This window comes from Fukomys damarensis, unplaced genomic scaffold (assembly GCF_012274545.1).
Source record: "Fukomys damarensis isolate Sample0158 unplaced genomic scaffold, DMR_v1.0_HiC HiC_scaffold_20, whole genome shotgun sequence".
In the NCBI taxonomy this organism is placed as follows: domain Eukaryota; kingdom Metazoa; phylum Chordata; class Mammalia; order Rodentia; family Bathyergidae; genus Fukomys; species Fukomys damarensis.
In genome coordinates this window covers 5,718,699-5,735,438 of record NW_022900932.1, presented here as the reverse complement: position 1 = coordinate 5,735,438, position 16,740 = coordinate 5,718,699, and the positions used below count along the sequence as shown (strand labels likewise).

The window sequence follows — 16,740 nt, the reverse complement described above, 5'->3', positions numbered from 1 at the left end:
ACTGGTGAAAATACTCAGTTTTCTACATATAAGCTGTGGCATTTGATAACTTTAGTACCATTTGCTTCTTCGTAATATTAAAAATAGACATATCCTAAATAGATTTTCTCAGTGGATATCTTTTGTGGGCTTGCATGTCAAAGGAATATGAATTGTATTAGTCAGCTTTGTGCTACTATAATTAAATACCTGAGGTGAACTAACTTTGCACAGAAAGCTCACAGCTCATAGCTTTGGAGTTTCAAGGACGTGGTAGTGGTTTTGGCCCAGGACTACATAGTGGTGTTACAATGGCAGAAATGTGTGCAGGGAGTGCACATCTTAAAAGAAGTGACATCTTAAAAACAAGAAGCCAGAGAGGTAGGTGGGTTGTAGCAACCCTCTTGAGAGAACTACCAAGGAGTCCAGTGAGAACTACCTTAATCCTTTCTAAGGAAACTTCCTTAGTGACCTAAGGACTTCCCACTAGGCCTCACCTCTTAAAGGTTACATTCCAGCTCCTAATACCAACCATCTCCTGGACCAAGTCTCCAACACTGGGAGCCTTAGGGAACAAACCACATCCAAACCACACATGTGCCTACAGCAATAAGAATCGAAATCACTTGCTCTTTTCCAAGTTGCTCACTGGAATCATTTTAGAATGGTGATTCCAGTGCCTGGGCCCCATTCCAGATGAATTAAATAAAAATCTCTGATGGGTAGGAGTCAAGCATCTCTTTTTTTCCTTTTCTTAATCTCTCCATGTGGTTCTAATATGTGGAAAGCTTTTTGAGAATCAGTAGTCTAATTAAAATTATTTCTGCATGGCAATAAAAATTGTTTATTTTACACTAAATGGATATTTTCTGTACCCAGCAGTATTCTCTTTATGTCTTCATTTGGAAAAACATAAAATGTAAATTTAGCAAAATGAAATTATATGTATTGAGAGTAAAGATTTAGAGAATCTACTAAGATAAATATTTATGTGTGTAGTATTAATGCTTATGATTTCAGGATGAATTGTAAGTTTTCCTTCCAAGCTAGTTAACCAGAAATCGGGCTTTTTTCAGCAAGATTCATTTAGTCAGTGATTTGAGTTTTCAGTTATGACCTAAACAAAATATTAAGAGAATATTATTCCAGGGAATATATTTATTAGACATACACATTGCATCCTTTTGGCCTGGGAAAGAAGAGTGTGTTTATAGAGTCATGCATCATGATTGAAATAGTAGATGGTAATGTGAGTATTCCAGTTGAGAAGAATGGGATTTTGAAATTAAGTTCCAGTAGCTTATAGAATTCCATGGCCAACATAGTAAATGATCATGTTGTTTTGAACTCAGCTGGGTAATTCAACAGAAACAATTTAAATAAACCCTCTCTGGGGATGAGAATTTAGCTCAGTGGTGCCACTGCCTGCCTTGCAAGAGCAAGGTCCTGAGTTCCATTCCTGGTATCAAAAAAATAAAAATAAAATAAAAAAACAAAATAAAAACCCCTTTCTGATCCTTTTTCTAGAGCATAAATAGTCAGTTCTTGATCACCTGTTAGAATAGGGATTGGCAGGCTATGGCCTGTGGGCCAAATTCAGCTCTTTTTCTGTAAATAGTTTTATTGGAAAATAGCCATGTTCATTTGTTAGTTACTGCCTATAGTTGCTTTTAGCTCCCATAGCAGAGTTAAATTGTTGTGACAAAGGTTGTATGCAGAGCCTAAAATACTTATTACCTGAATCTTTGAAGAAAGTTTGTTTGTCCTTGTGTCAGTCTCTTGTGTTATACGTTAGATTATCGTATCACACATTACCTGTGGATGTTCCTAAATAGATCTTTTTAAGCTGAATTTGGTCTTTTATACACAAGTGACTAGAGATAATTCAGTTGAAGGCTTTCAAATAGAGGCTGCAACGGAGGGAGATGGATTTGCCTTGGCACCAAGAACAGTTTGCTCCTACCGTGGAGGACCAGGAGTTTACTCACTTACCTGAAGTGAGTGTCTCTTTGCCTAGCTCATCGTCCATTTCTCCTCAGTCACAGTCATTGCTGGTGGTCCCTCTGTTGGGGGCAGGCAAGTGATAATAGGCAGCTAAGAAACTTGGTCTGTGAGGATCTTCACCACAGATGCAGGAGACAGACTTTTTAAAAATATATTTGGCTAATAAAGGATCTGAATGTGGAAGCTTAAAGATTAGTTGCTTTTGAGCCTCTCATCCTTGTCCAAGTAGAGAGTTTGAGAAGATGTGGAGGGTGAGTGGATAGACGGTATCTGGCTCAGTTCTTTTAGTATGTGGTGTGGCAGAGGGTTAGGGGCTCACCTCAGAGCTAACAGTCATCTCTCCTGGCATACTGAATGCTATGAAGGTCTCGTTCAACTGTTGGTCACTTACTCCTGGAAAAGCAAAACCTACAAATACATTAAGGATTTAGAAATAAAAATATTTTTGGCTTTCTAAGATGATAATTTTCTAACATGGAAAACTGTTAAACAACTTTGTCCTTTGATTGTTCAATTATTTTTGTAGAAAATTTAGGAAGTGCCTGTACATAAAATGTAATAGTGTTTTAGTATACATTACCAACCTGGTCACCAGAGCCATACATTTGGAGTAGAAATTACAGTTTTGAGAAAAATGCCACAGTTAATTCTGTTTTTAAGAGAGGGGCTTAGGATGCTACAATAAATTTTCATTAATAAATGTCAATTAGGTTAAGGAGAGCCTGGAATGAGACATTTCAAGTACTAAAAGAAAACAACCTCCAACCTAGACTGATGTATCCTGCAAAACTTTCTTTCAAAATGGATGGGGAAATAAGATACTTTCATGATAAAGAACACCTGAGAAACTTCATGAATACCAGCACTACAACGAATTTTAAACAATATCCTAGAAAAAGACAATGAAGGTAACAACGTAATGAGTCCCAACAGAGCAAATCAAATAGGCAAGGTAAGAAACTAAAAGGAGAAGGCGAAAAAAAAATAATAAGTTAGTACATATCAGTTATAACCATCAATATCAATGGCCTCAATTCACCAATCAAGAGAAATAGACCGGCAGAATGGATTAAGAAGCAAAATCCAATAATATGTTGTATACAAGAAACGTTTAGTGCAAAAAGAAGCCCATAGACTGAAAGTGAAAGGACAGAAAACTTCATGTAACAGGAGCCCAGAAAAAAACAGGGGTAGCAATCTTACTCACAAAGTTTCAAACCTAAACTGAATGAAAGAGACAAAGAAGGTCACTACATCCTTGTGAAAGGATCAATTCAAGAGAAATAGATAACAAATAATTTATTTTTAATCTATTGAATATGTTAGAAAGCACATATGCTTCTTTTCTCTTCTCTTCTCTTCTTTTTCTTTTTTTTTTTTCTTCCCCTGGTGCTGGGGATTAAACTCAGCACATTGTTCTGGCTAGGCTACTGAGCTAAATCTCGGGCTTTACATTTCATATTTTAAAAATTTATAAATACATTAATTTTTGTCTTTATATGTTGGTCTACCAAAGTGATGAGATATCTTGGTTCTCATTTTCTTTGCTTTTTTTTTGAGTATGTAATCTGTGTATATGAGTAGTATGGAAAGTATTAAGGTCCATCTGTCATTTTCCTCTTTCATCTCTGCCTTCTACAAACTTCCTTTTCTGTCACTACAGCTTGTTTGGTAGGAAATTTGTTAAGACAAATTTTGTTGTTATCAGTATATCTTCATACCTATTTTTTACTGATAATATTAATTTTAAGTAAATTTTATAACTATACTTAAATGGATATTAAATCATTGATATCATTTAGTATCTGGACATATTACAAATTCTCCAACTCCCTTAAAGATATTTGTTTTTTCTCAAATCATACAAATCACAAACATTCCACACATCACTGCACTGTTTTATTATACCAAAGTATATATTGTATTGTAGAAAATATAAATTGTGTGTATGTGTGGGGGGTATGTTTTTACACATATGTGTGCACTATTAAATCAGAAACATGGTCATGAATGTGGTAGGATTTTGCACATTTGGCATATTGATAGTTTCTCTGGCAACCTTATGATTTCTTTAAATTACATGCTTGATTTAATTCATAGTCATTTGTTTGGGAAGAATATTATATATTGGTGTTAAATTCTATCATTATGCTTATAAAAATATAAAAATAAGTATGGGATATAATAAAATAGAAACACAAAAATCTGATCTTAATGTGAACTCTTGCTTTTGGATTTCAAATATATTTCTTTTCTGTGGAAAGTTTTGTTAGAAAATGTAAGTGATACAATCAACAAGCATATGATATTTATCAAATTAATAAAACCAAGGAGTTTATAAATCATAAAATTTTGACAGTTTCTCAACTATAATATGTAACTTTGTTTTATTTGTAATTACATTATTTCAAAAATATGTGAAAATAAAATGAGAAAGAACATAATGTTTGAAGATCATATTAAACTAATGTATTTCGATTATCAGTTTGTGTGGCTTAAGTCTTTATTTCATATCCTTTTTTGCTGTTATATATATGTATATTTGAAATTATTTAGTATCTTCATTTCTTGTTGTCATGTATGTTTGCAGTCTTTAATAAAAAAATGTCAAGTTATTTTTGTTACTGTAGACTCTTTTTGTAATTTACATTCTTCCAGACTTAAATCTCTTATATGAAATCTGAGTATTTATTGTTCGTAATTTAGGCCTAGATCTATACCTGAATGGCTTTTCTTTTCAACCTTATTACTTATTAAATAAATCTATGCTAAGAGAATGTTGATTTTCATTTTCCTAAGGGACCTTAGTTAAGCATGGTGGCAAGTGACTGCTCCTAGTGCTCTGGGAGACTGAGGCAGGAGAATCACAAGTTGGAGCCTTGCCCTTAGCAACTTAGATCTTGTTTCAAAATAAGAAATAAAAAGGGCAGAGGGTGTAACTCAGTGCAAAGGCCCTGGCTTTAGTCTCCAGTATTGCCAAAAGAAGCAAGCAAGCCCATAGACCTGTACTGGTTTTAATTTTCTTGACTGCAATAGCTCCAAGTGCTGTCAGTAATAAGACCCTGGGAATTTTGCTTTTCTAGTGTGATGATGTGTGGAGGTAGTGGAGTTAATGAAAGCAAGTTGAATTGTTCCCCAGAATAAATAAGTTAATAAAGAAGTCATTAATAATTCATATTCTTGTGATTTTTTTTTAAGCACTTTAAAGTTTCACTTTAAGGGGGTCGTATATCATAAACACAGCTAAGTTTACTCCTGTTCCTTTACTAACTCTGATCCCTTTTTTTTTAAAAAATAGATCAGCGACTATCAGTTTGACGAGATGAGTAACAGCCACCCTCTTCGCCCCTTTACTGCAGTTGGGGAAATTGATCATGTGCATATTTTATCTGAACATATTGGTGCCTTGTTGATTGGAGAAGAATATGGCGATGTCACGTTTGTTGTGGAGAAGAAACGTTTTCCTGCCCACCGGGTAATTTTAGCAGCCAGGTGCCAGTATTTTAGGTAAGTGTGTCATATTTTTGAAGATTCAAGCAACTTGTGCAAAACATTGGTATTTTCAACTGTATGAAAAATATGTAACAAAGAACAAAGACAAATACAGTAATCTTTCAATTCAACATCTGTTAGAATTTTATCTTTGTAGAGTTCTTGTTTTTTCTTTAGACGTCATCTTAGAATTAAGGTGCTAGAAAGTTTCTCAGACCAAACAGTACCAATCTACTGTTTTTAAAGTGCTGCAGAATATGTGACAGGCTGAGTTTTTGTTACCCTTACCTTCTCACAGTCAGTGATTAATATGATTTATATTGCTTCACTAGCAGATAGGCTTTTTTGTGTGTAGGTAAACTGACCTTCCAACCTGCTAATGGACATAGGTGGCTTTTGGGTTCAGATTGCTTAGGTCTGGGACTTGTTAGGTTGATCTGAGACATGTAGTGTGATACCCCATATTAAAAGAAGTATTGACTAAGTTTCATAGTTATGTTAGAATTAAGACTAAACAAAATATGTAATGTAAAAATCCCACTTATAGACACTGTTACTCAGACCCTTAATTTCCAGTTTAAAATATTAAACTGATCTCTTAATTACTTTACATTTTACCTAATACTAGGTAAAGGGGAATCATCACTGAACTATTGGCTGAGTGATAATTTATCACTGGTAATGATTCTTTTTTGATTTATAAGGATAAAGATGTTTCATAGAGCTATAGATTTACCTGGAGCAGTTGATATCTAAAAGTGAAGATGCCTGTCTGTGCCTTAGAAAAAGTTTCATTTGCTTTCTTTTGGGGGAAGGTTAATCTCAACTTAAAAATTTGTATTTATTTAAAAATTTTTATTATCAGTAAATGTTTGTAGTACATAATGATTACATTCTTCATGGGAAGTTGGTACATGTACGTAACACATCTTACTCTTTTTTCATCCCCTTCCTCTCACCTCCCACCCCCTTGCCACCATCCTTTGGTCTTCCCTTTTGCAAAGCATCTAATTCCTCTTATCTGTAGTTTTTTTTCCCCTTTGATTTATTTATACTCTGGGCTTCTCATATAAAAGAGACCATACATTATTTAACCTTCTGTGTGTCTGATTTATTTAACTTAATATTGTCTTGAAGAGCATCCATTTTCCTTCAAATGACTCAAGTTTAGTCTTTATGTTGAATAGTGTTTCATTGTATACAAATACCACATTTTCTTCATTCATCTGTTGATGGACAAATAGGATACTTCTAAAATTTAGCTGTTATGACTTGTACTGTTATAAACACAAGAATGCATGTATCACAGTAACATGATGTCTTTAACGCTTTCGGGAAGATATTTAGAAGAGGAATTTTTGGGTTGAATGGAATTTCTAGTTTAAGTTTTTTGAGTAATCTCCCTGCTGATTTCCATAGTGGTTGTACTAGTTTACATTCTCAACAACAATGTAGAAGAGTTCATTTTCCCAGCAACCTTGCCAGCATTTATTTTTTGATTTCTTGATGATAGCCATTCTTTATGAAGTAAGATGGAATCTCAGTGTGTTTTGTTTTGTTTTGGTTTGGTTTGGTTTCTTGAGACAGGGTCTCACTATGTAATTGAGACCCAGAACTCACTATGTAGTCCAGGCTGATCTTGAACTCACAGTGATACTCCTGCCTCAGCCTCCCAAGTGCTGGGATTACAGGCATGTGTCACCATGCCCGGCCTCTCAGTGTTGTTTTAATTTGGATTTTTCTAGTGGTCAGTGATATTGAGTATTTTTTCTTGAATTTATTGGCTGTCTGTACTTCTTCTGAGAAGTATCTATTCATTCAGTTGCCTTTTTTTTGGTACCAGGTATCTAACTCAGGTCCTTGCACTTGTCAGGCAGGCAGCGGAACCCCTGAGCTAAATCCCTGGCCTTCAGTTGCCCATTTTTTGATTGGGTCTTTTTATTTTGAGTTTTTGACATATTCTAGGTATTAGTTCTTTGAGGAGCAACTGGCAAAATTTTTCCCATTGTGCTGTGAAGAAGCTTTTTATTTTGCTAGACTCTCATTTGATGATTTTGATGCTGTTTTTGTGTAATTAGTGTTGTGTTAAAAAAAAGTCCTTATCTACACTTATATCTTCAGGAGTTTCACCTATTTTAACTAGCAGATTGTTTTTATATTTAGTTCTTTGATCCTTTTGATTTTAGTGTAATACATGGTGAGAGATGTAGGTCTAGGTTCAATCTTCTGCGTACAGATAGACAGTTTCCCATCACAGTTTGTTAAAGAAGGCTCTAATTTCTCTAGCAAATGTTTTTGGCCCTTTTTCAAAGATTAGATATTTGAATATACCTGAGGTTGTTTCTGCATCTTTGTTCTGTTCCATTGATTACATGTCAGTAGTGATCAGTATATTCTTTAAAGAAATTCAAATACTTTTAGAAATTTGAAGATCTTATTGAGTGAATGGAATATACTCCCCTCACTTATTGACTTGTTCTTGTGGATATTGAACCTTTGTAACATTTGATAGTTCAGTCGGCTAAACTCAGAGCCATTTTGAATACTTTGTTAGATTCTCATTGCCAACACTTTTCACAAGCAAAGAAAAGTTGAAAAGTTAACTGTCAGTAATCAGAAGCCTAAGTACTGTCAGAAAAGGCTGTCAATTCCCAAATAAGGAAAAGCTTACTGTTTAAGAGCAATGTTTTATAGTAAACATTGAACTTCCTCACCTGCTAGTACTGGGAAAAAGCCTAGACCAGTAGTTGTGAACCTACAGCACATGTGCCCCAGCAGGCTGTTTTTATCATTGAAAGTGCTAAAAGGTTCACCATCACTGGCATAGACATATATTTCCAGGAAGTACCTATTGATCTTCATTGATCTTTCTAATGGCTACTTAGAATGTGTGTGCCACTTTTTCTAACATGTTCCTATTTATGGACATTTTTTCCTAACAGTAAAATTACTGCATTGCAGTGTATGCACATTTTAGATTTGAATAAATATTACTAAGTTACTTTCCAAAAACAGGGACCCATTTATATATACTGTTTCTCAAAGCAGTACATAAAAGAAACTATTTTCTCATTGTTTTTGCAGTGGTGGGTGTTAATGGCTTTTTAATTTCTGACAATCGTGACAGAATGGCATCTGTTTGGATTTTTTAAAATCTGATTATATCTCTTCCTGTAGTTTTACTTTACATACTGCCTATTGACCTTTAACATTTTTATATTGACTTCTTTGTTCCTCTCAAAAGACCACTTTCTAACTTCTATTTAATCTTGAGCTCTCAAGGTAGCTTATTACTTCAATTGTTTATGGAAGTAATTCAGAATGGTTTTAAAATCATTCCTCTTGCTTTCTTTAGAGAAGTATTTAAAATGATCACTTTGCATTTCTTCACCTGAACTTTTGTGCCATTAAGCAAATTTGTTTGTATAATGTTGATAAGTCATTTCATATATGTTGTAGCAAATCCTGTTTGATGTTTTCCTCCTGTGCTTATTCTGTGATATGCAGAGCATTACTGTATGGTGGAATGCGAGAGTCTCAGCCTGAAGCAGAAATCCCTCTCCAGGACACCACTGCTGAAGCATTCGCAATGCTTCTCAGATACATCTATACTGGGCGGGCAACCCTGACAGATGAGAAGGAGGAGGTGCTGCTGGACTTTCTGAGTCTGGCTCATAAATATGGATTTCCAGAGCTGGAGGATTCTACTTCTGAGTATCTCTGCACCATCCTTAACATCCAGAATGTCTGTATGACTTTTGATGTTGCCAGTCTCTACTCCCTTCCCAAGTTAACTTGCATGTGCTGCATGTTCATGGACAGAAACGCTCAAGAGGTGCTCTCAAGTGAAGGTTTCCTCTCCCTTTCCAAGGTGTGTCATTTGCTGGAAGTCATTTATGGGCATGCATTTTTTTTTTATACATTGTATAGTGGCAGTACAGTGATGGAGTGAGATTTTTTTAAAGATCACTCCTATCAAAGAAGTTAATGGTCTCACCACTTGAATATGGCTGCTGTTACTCTAGATCGTATAAGAGAGAAACTGGTTCTGTTTCCATTTAAGGTTCTTCAGATAAGTTTTATGTTCAGAAGATACTGTGCTGCTGGCTGGTTTTCTATATGATTATAGTGAAACAGGGTCCTTTGTGATAGTGCATATTATTTTTTGAAATTGTATTTCTCTGACTGCAACTAAATTCTTTATAGAAAGAGGGAAAATTCGCAAAGGAGATATGTCATTGATTTTTGAAGTCACTGCTTTTTTTGCTGATTTAAAATTCGCTATTATAAGTAGAATTAAGCTCTTTTAGCTCAAATTTCTAAATTTTGGTTGGTGGGTCTCCTTTGTTTTTGTGTGTTTGTTTTTTTTTTTGTGTGTGTGTGTTCCACCTGTGACCTGGGTGTGTCTAAATGAAAAAATCTTTTGAAAAGTCCTGTATTTTGGTTTAAGGGTAAACCATAATTTTTATTATCCTACTTAGTTTTTAAAGGCAAAGATCTTTGAATTTGCATCAGTGTTGATGGAAGTCCATCTGGAGAGCTGAGAACCAAAAATATGGTAGTTCAGCAAAAGATTTTGAATTTTAAATGCCAAATATATCTTACTGACTTACAAGTGTACACTCTTTTAAAGAATCTGTATGCATTTGTAGTTCTTCATTTGTCACTTTTCTTTTTGCAATTTTAAAAAAGATGGATATAAATGTATTGGAAAGGCTAGCTGTTTTATGTAGTAGTAGAGTATTCCAGTCAGGAAAGAAAGGTGCTACTGCCTTTCTTATTTATCACACAGCCACAACAGTGAAGAGATTTCATGACACAAAGCCTAAGGAAAGAAGAGGATTAAAAGAATTGATTGCTTGTAATCCCAACACTCTGGAAGGCTGAGACAGGAGGATCACAAGTTTAGGGCTCAGCCTTAGCAAATTAGTCACTTAGTGAGGCCCTGTGCAAAAAATAAAAATGTCTGAGGAGGGAGGTAGTTTATTGTGGAGGCCCTAGGCTGAAAAAAAAAAAATTACCTACATAATTTTTCTCTGAAGTTTTGTAGACTGATCCTGAACATACTTGGACTCTATCATAACTGGATTTTTCCTTTTTATCCTTTCAGACAGCACTTTTAAACATCGTATTAAGAGATTCATTTGCAGCTCCTGAAAAAGATATTTTCTTAGCTTTGTTAAACTGGTGTAAGCACAATTCAAAGGAAGATCATGCTGAAATCATGCAGGCTGTGCGTTTACCTCTGATGAGCCTCACTGAACTTTTGAACGTTGTGAGGCCTTCAGGACTGTTGTCTCCTGATGCCATTCTGGATGCTATTAAAGTACGATCGGAGAGCCGAGATATGGACCTCAATTATAGAGGCATGCTCAGTAAGTACCTGTTAATCTTCAACTCACTGAGAAGTTTTGCTTGCACATTATGCCATTCCCACCTACAAAACTGTAGCTACAAAACGATAGTGCAGTTATACATGATGGGCTATGAACATAGAACTACTTCCTGTGCCGTAGTTTTCTCCTGTTAGTTTTTCCTGAGATTGACTAGCCATTACAGACCTTGCCAACAATGTCTTTTGTTGTCATTCCTGGACTGATTTCTCCAGCTGCTCCTCAGGATGTCATAAGACACTTTGCTGAAAAGTTGCTTCTCATTCTGTGTCTTATCCTGTCTTCCTCCCATCGAAGAAGCACTGAATACATTCTCTATACTTATTTCAACTCTATATATTAGTAGTAATTAAAATATGTGTAACAATAACAAACACTACTGTAGCATTTTCAACACTTATGTGGTGATATTTCTTATTTATGAAAATAATAGCAGTTATCACTTATAAAGTACTTAAGTATCAAGAGCAAGCCCTGCATGAATGCTTAGTTCTCAAATGACCTTTTAAGGTAGGTACAGTTTTTAACTACATTTTACCAAGAAGAAAACTGAAGTACAGACAAGTTAGGTAACTTACCCCAGGTCATACAGAAAGATGAGCTTAGTCAAACCTGTGTAGTTCACCTCTGAAGTCTGTAACCACTAACCCATGCTGCATAAGTGTAAAACATAGTCTTTGTCTTTCATTCTTTTAATTTCATTGTGGAAATCGGCCCTAACTCCTGCACACATTTAAATACAACAACATTTATGAGGGTATGTGCTATGACACTTCAGAAGAGAGTGGCTTAAAAGGATTGAAGGAAATTTCATGGAGTTTATGAAATACAAGTGCAATTTGGAAGGCATGGGGCTGGGTGAATTTCAGATGGGAAGATTGGTGAGGTTAATAGACTAGGATTAGAGTATTTGAGAGACTGGGAGAACTTGATTAGAATAGAAAGCTTATGTTTAAAATGATATAATGAATAATAAGATGTGTTTAAGTCTGTTCAAGCCAAATCGTGGGCATCTTTGAAGACTGAAATTTCACTTATGTGCAGTGAGGAACCAATTTGAGAGAAGGGCAGTGGCATGTGTACAGTGGGAGCTTGGAAAGATTGATCTGTGGTGCATTGATTTTGAATAGGGACTCAGGAAGACCAGTGAGGAGGGTATTTAATCTCTGCACAATTAATGCAGCTTTAAATTAGAGTTGTGACAAGAAAATGGAGAATAATGTATATGTAAATGAAATATTATGGAACAATATTGAATCTTGGTGATTCAAGGGATTTAAATTTAGAGATTAAATTTAGGATAAAGTTACCACATTTTCTAAGAAGCCAGAAATCTAAGGAAGGTACAGTACTGCTGGTTAAACCATGATATACACCAAGATGACTGTATATTTTCAGAAATGTTAAAGTTCTTTGAAGGAGATGCTGGATTATTTTTTAATAGATTTATTGAGTCTGAGAGTTTCTGGGACATTTAAGTTCTATCTCATGCTAGTCATTTCTGAGACTTCTTTTCCTTGACCATGGCTTTGGAGATACTTGAAAGACTGATTAAATAGGTGTCCTTAGCTTCTTGCCTGATTCATCTGATCTAGATTGCTTTTCACTGAGCACAGAAGACAAAAGCATGTGGAAATTGTCATAGTGGTCACATTATTTGAAACACTTTTGTTTACTTGGCTTTGATAGTTGAAGGCAGAGATGATCTTTGTAGGTCTTACTGATGTGTTTTTCCTCATTATATAACGCACTCAATAGCATATAACAGATACTTGGTGAGTGAATCAGGAGAGATGTCTAACAGGAAGTGGAAATACATTGCTGGTTGTTGGGCAGTCAAAGCTGCTGATAAGAGATGAAACCTGGGCTAGAATATAGAGAAAGAAGTAAGAAATCAAAGTCTGAGACTTGAAGATGACCAATAGCCAGGGGTCTTTAGAGAAGAACTGGAGGGGCAAACAGACAGCAGAGATAGAGGAGCATGATAAAGACTAATCAGAAAACTAGGGTCAGGTATTTAGCTCAGTGGTGCTGCCTGTCTCGCAAGTGCAAGGGAGGTAAATGGGAATAAGAATTAGAGAAGAGTTTTGGACATACATTGTAAATTGGTGAGTAGTCTGGGCAGAAGCCTGGCTGCACATTGAATTAGGCCATGAATGTTTAAAAAGGCAGTGGATATAATGTGATGGTATACGATTTATGAGTGGAGGTGACAGGCAGTAGAGAGGTAGTGGTAGAAGGGAGCTACAGAGAATAGGTTGGGAGAGTTTTGGAGGTGCTAGTTGAAAGTCAGCCTCTGATAAATTGTGGGAGGGTAAAAGGTAAAGAGGTAAGGAGATGAGTAGTTAAATTTAGACTTTACAAGTCCTCATTGTTATATCTAACTGCTAAACTTAAATAATGATTAAATAACAGGTTGGGCAAGCACAGTGATGCATGCTTATAATCCCAACTACTTGGAAAGCTGAGGCAGGAAGATGACAAAAGTTTGAGGTCAACCTGGGCAATTTATTGAGACCCTGTTGCAAAATCATAAGAAGGTCTGGGAGTAGTTCAGTGCCCTCCCCCAAGTTCCCACCACAGTATGGTGAACAAGACAAACCTGTTTCTGGTTTTTCAAGTATTTGAATAATAAAATCGTAAATAGTATGGATGCTTTCTATCAGGTCCTTAAAATAGATTAAATATTATCCAAACATTATTTTCTTTCATCATATTTTTTTCAGTTAGGAAAAAGGTCCAAAATTTCAGAATTGTTTCTGGGCTGATGATTTAGAAAGATAGGTCTGCTGGTTTTGGAATTATTATCAGCATTTGCTCCCCATCCCTTGTGCATATGGTGCATTTCTTTAGGGATTCCTTATGAAATGTAGAAGATCATATCTTGGAAATAGGAGCATAGACACTAATGCTTTTTCTTTGTATTCTTTAGTATTGGTTTCTAGAAAGTTTCATTCTTACAACTGCATATCCTAAAGATTTCTTTTTACCAAATTAGAGATATTTTAAAACTTTCTTTGAAAGAAAAAAGGATCTAGAGGATATTTTAAGCTTACCAGTGATAATTGGACTTTCTGAAGGTAAATTAGACTAGTTTTTTGCATATAAATGATGGGCATTTATCTATATAGCTGGGAAAAGAAAATTTTTAATGAAATTATTTTTTCCTTAGGATATTTGTTCTACTTGTACCATTCCTTTAATATTCAATTTGATCTTAGCTATGGAGATACTTCTATTTTGAACATTAGTGCTTTTTCTTTAAGGCTGACTTATACTTTGTTTTGTATAACTCAAATTTTAGACTTGGGAAAGATAATTTCTTGTTTCTGCATGTTTATAACAAAGTACTGTATCTCAAAGTCTATCCAAAAATTTTCTTAAGGAAAAGTGTTTTCCAAGGACTGCTAGGTTAAATTATTGGTTAATATGAGAGGGAAATAGGAGAGGGAAAGGGGATAGGAGAGGAGAGGAGAAAGGATCTGTCCTGTTGGCCCCTGTACCTGTGCCTGTAGAGTCCAGTCATCACACTGAAGGAGCCTGGCTACTGTGGTGTTGTAATTGCTATTGTGACATTATAATTGTTGGCTTACTTGCCTAAGCTCCTGTTAGACTGGGCTTTTTGGGAAATGACTGTAATTATGTATTTTTGCCTATGAGTTGTTGTTTTTTTTTTTTCCTTTTTAAGCACCTAGTACAGTGCCTGAACTTAGATTTAGAAAAAAGAAATCTATTCCTTGCTTCTAAACTGGAATTTGAGTCTGTATCACCTATCGCACACAGGCACTAGTAACAATGAATTTTTAGTACTTTTAAAACCTCAAACTTATGTTGCTATTGTGTCTTTTCAGCTATAGTTTGTTGCGATGGAGAAATCCCGTGTTAACTAGGTGGTTCAGTATTGGAAGCTGATCAGATCCCCAAATCCCTGACCAAGGCTATGGTGGCAGGAGTAAAAAAAAACAAGATCTTAATGCATAAATGAGGTCCCAGCATGGTCTGTGCTCTTATCTAGCTGACACGTTGTCTCCTGGAGTTTGCTACTATTTATTGAACACACAGCTTCTTGAAAAGGGTAAGGGGCGGTACAGGGAACAGTGAGGTGGAGAACACTGATGTGAGCTGGGTCCTAGCAACAAGGGAACAAAACATTCTAGCAAGAACAGCTCTAGATTAATGGGATATTTGTTTCTTCCCATGGATTAATTTTGCCTCTGTAGGAGTTTTCTGTATTAGTCATGCTGCCATCCAAGACATCACAGTGTCACAGATCATTGAGACCTCTGCTGTAGCCAGTGATGGAGGGAGTTGTTCCTTTCCTACACACCGACTGCTGGCTCTTCAGGCAGGCCATTGTGGGCTAATGGGCAGACTCAGACTTTTAATATGAAAAGCCAGTTTATGAATTTGTAACTCACTCAGGGTGGTCTCTCTCAGTTTAGAAGTCATCTCTGGGAGCTGGCACAGTGGTACACACCTATAGTCCCAGCATTCTGGCAGCTGTGGCAGGAGGATCGCAAATTTGAGCCCAGCCCAGGCAACTTAGTGACTCAGTGAGGCTGTCTCAAACAATAAAAAAAAAAAAAAAAAAAAGTCTGGGGATGTAGTTCAGTGCCAGTCCCCTGGGCTTTAATACTCCAAGGACTACAAAACAAAACACTTCTCTAATGGCTGTTTCCCTGTGGGGGTATGTAGGGATTATCATCGTGTGCTTATCTCAGTCTCATTAGATGTTAAGCTCCAGAGGGTTGAGTACAATATGGTGGCCAAAACATAAAAGGACACTTAGGACATTAAAAAAAAAGCAGGATGATGGTCCCATTCAGCTTGGTGATCTTGGGAATTTACCTGATGTGAAATCAATGCCTAAAGCTAAAACTATAGTATAGGATGGACCTTGACCTCACAAGAACAGTGCTCTTCCATAGGTTCTTCTGCCTGGATTCTTTTTAGTTGACATTTTGTGGTGTTTGAGTATCATTATTGACATATGTGGGGAAGGAGGCCTGCAAAGAATGGGGGCAGTGGGAAGGGTATGCTAAAGTAGGAGTTAAGGAAATCATCTGTAGTTTCGCAGTTGTTGGGTACTGCTGCAGTATTACAGGAAGGGGGAGGATCCATACATTCTGTACAGAATTGAGGTGAGGAAAAATGACGTAGGTGACAGAACGAGAAAAAAAAAATTCCAGTGGGCAGAGAACTAACTTTGCATCAGGGTGAATGACCAGCTCAACCTGCATGTAATGGAGAGTTTGAAAAAGATAATTAAGAACATAAAACAGTTAAAGGAAAACACAAGATTAGCCCAGTATTACTTAAATTTCACCATTGTGTAGCTGGGGTTGTATCTTCCATTACTCCTCATTTTTTCTTTCTTATAATTGACTTCTTTATACTTAGCTGTAGAGCTTCAAAGCTTAAGTCTTTCTTAACATTTGTAAAATATATTAAAACTTAGAATATAAAGTAAGTTTTGATTGGTGTTTACCCTCGTATTTAATCCCTAAGACATATTTTTTTGAGAGTTCTTTTCCATCAGTAATCGGGCACTACAAATACCTATAGTTTGAAATCTTTATGATTTGAATTTTTTCATGATCACATTTCCTATTAAATTTATCACTTAACAAATAGATTTTGCAAAAATTATCTGTAGTTTTGTTTTTATCCAGTAAGATTCTCACATTCTAGTCACCATGAATTTCTACTTCTGTAAATGTTCTCCATTTTTCAAGTGAAAGATACTCTCAAATGATGAACCTATGAAGAAAGAACAGCTGGAAAAGTTCTCAAGTACTCTTAAGTAAACTTCACAAGACTCAGGCTTATGGTAGAAATTTCATCTGTGTTTTAGACTGTAGTTACAGTTATG

The 16,740-nt window shown here is 35.7% G+C and overlaps 1 protein-coding gene and 1 long non-coding RNA gene across 4 annotated transcripts in view; one reads left to right on the top strand and one right to left on the bottom strand.

The window, feature by feature from the left end:
• Btbd9 (BTB domain containing 9) overlaps positions 1-16,740 on the top strand; it is a 389,852-nt gene that overhangs the window by 29,274 nt on the left and 343,838 nt on the right. For all 3 annotated transcript variants that reach the window (XM_010638852.3, XM_010638853.3, XM_010638854.3), the window contains 3 exons: positions 5,282-5,490; positions 8,983-9,346; positions 10,586-10,850. In XM_010638852.3, coding sequence (XP_010637154.1) covers positions 5,306-5,490; positions 8,983-9,346; positions 10,586-10,850 — 814 coding nt within the window. In that variant the 5' untranslated portion in view covers positions 5,282-5,305. The remainder of the gene's footprint in view (positions 1-5,281; positions 5,491-8,982; positions 9,347-10,585; positions 10,851-16,740) is intronic.
• On the bottom strand, positions 12,446-14,405 carry LOC104872608. Its single transcript, XR_783226.1, has 2 exons — positions 14,372-14,405; positions 12,446-12,735 (listed from the first exon to the last, which is right to left on the bottom strand). It is a non-coding gene; the product is annotated as an uncharacterized LOC104872608 (long non-coding RNA).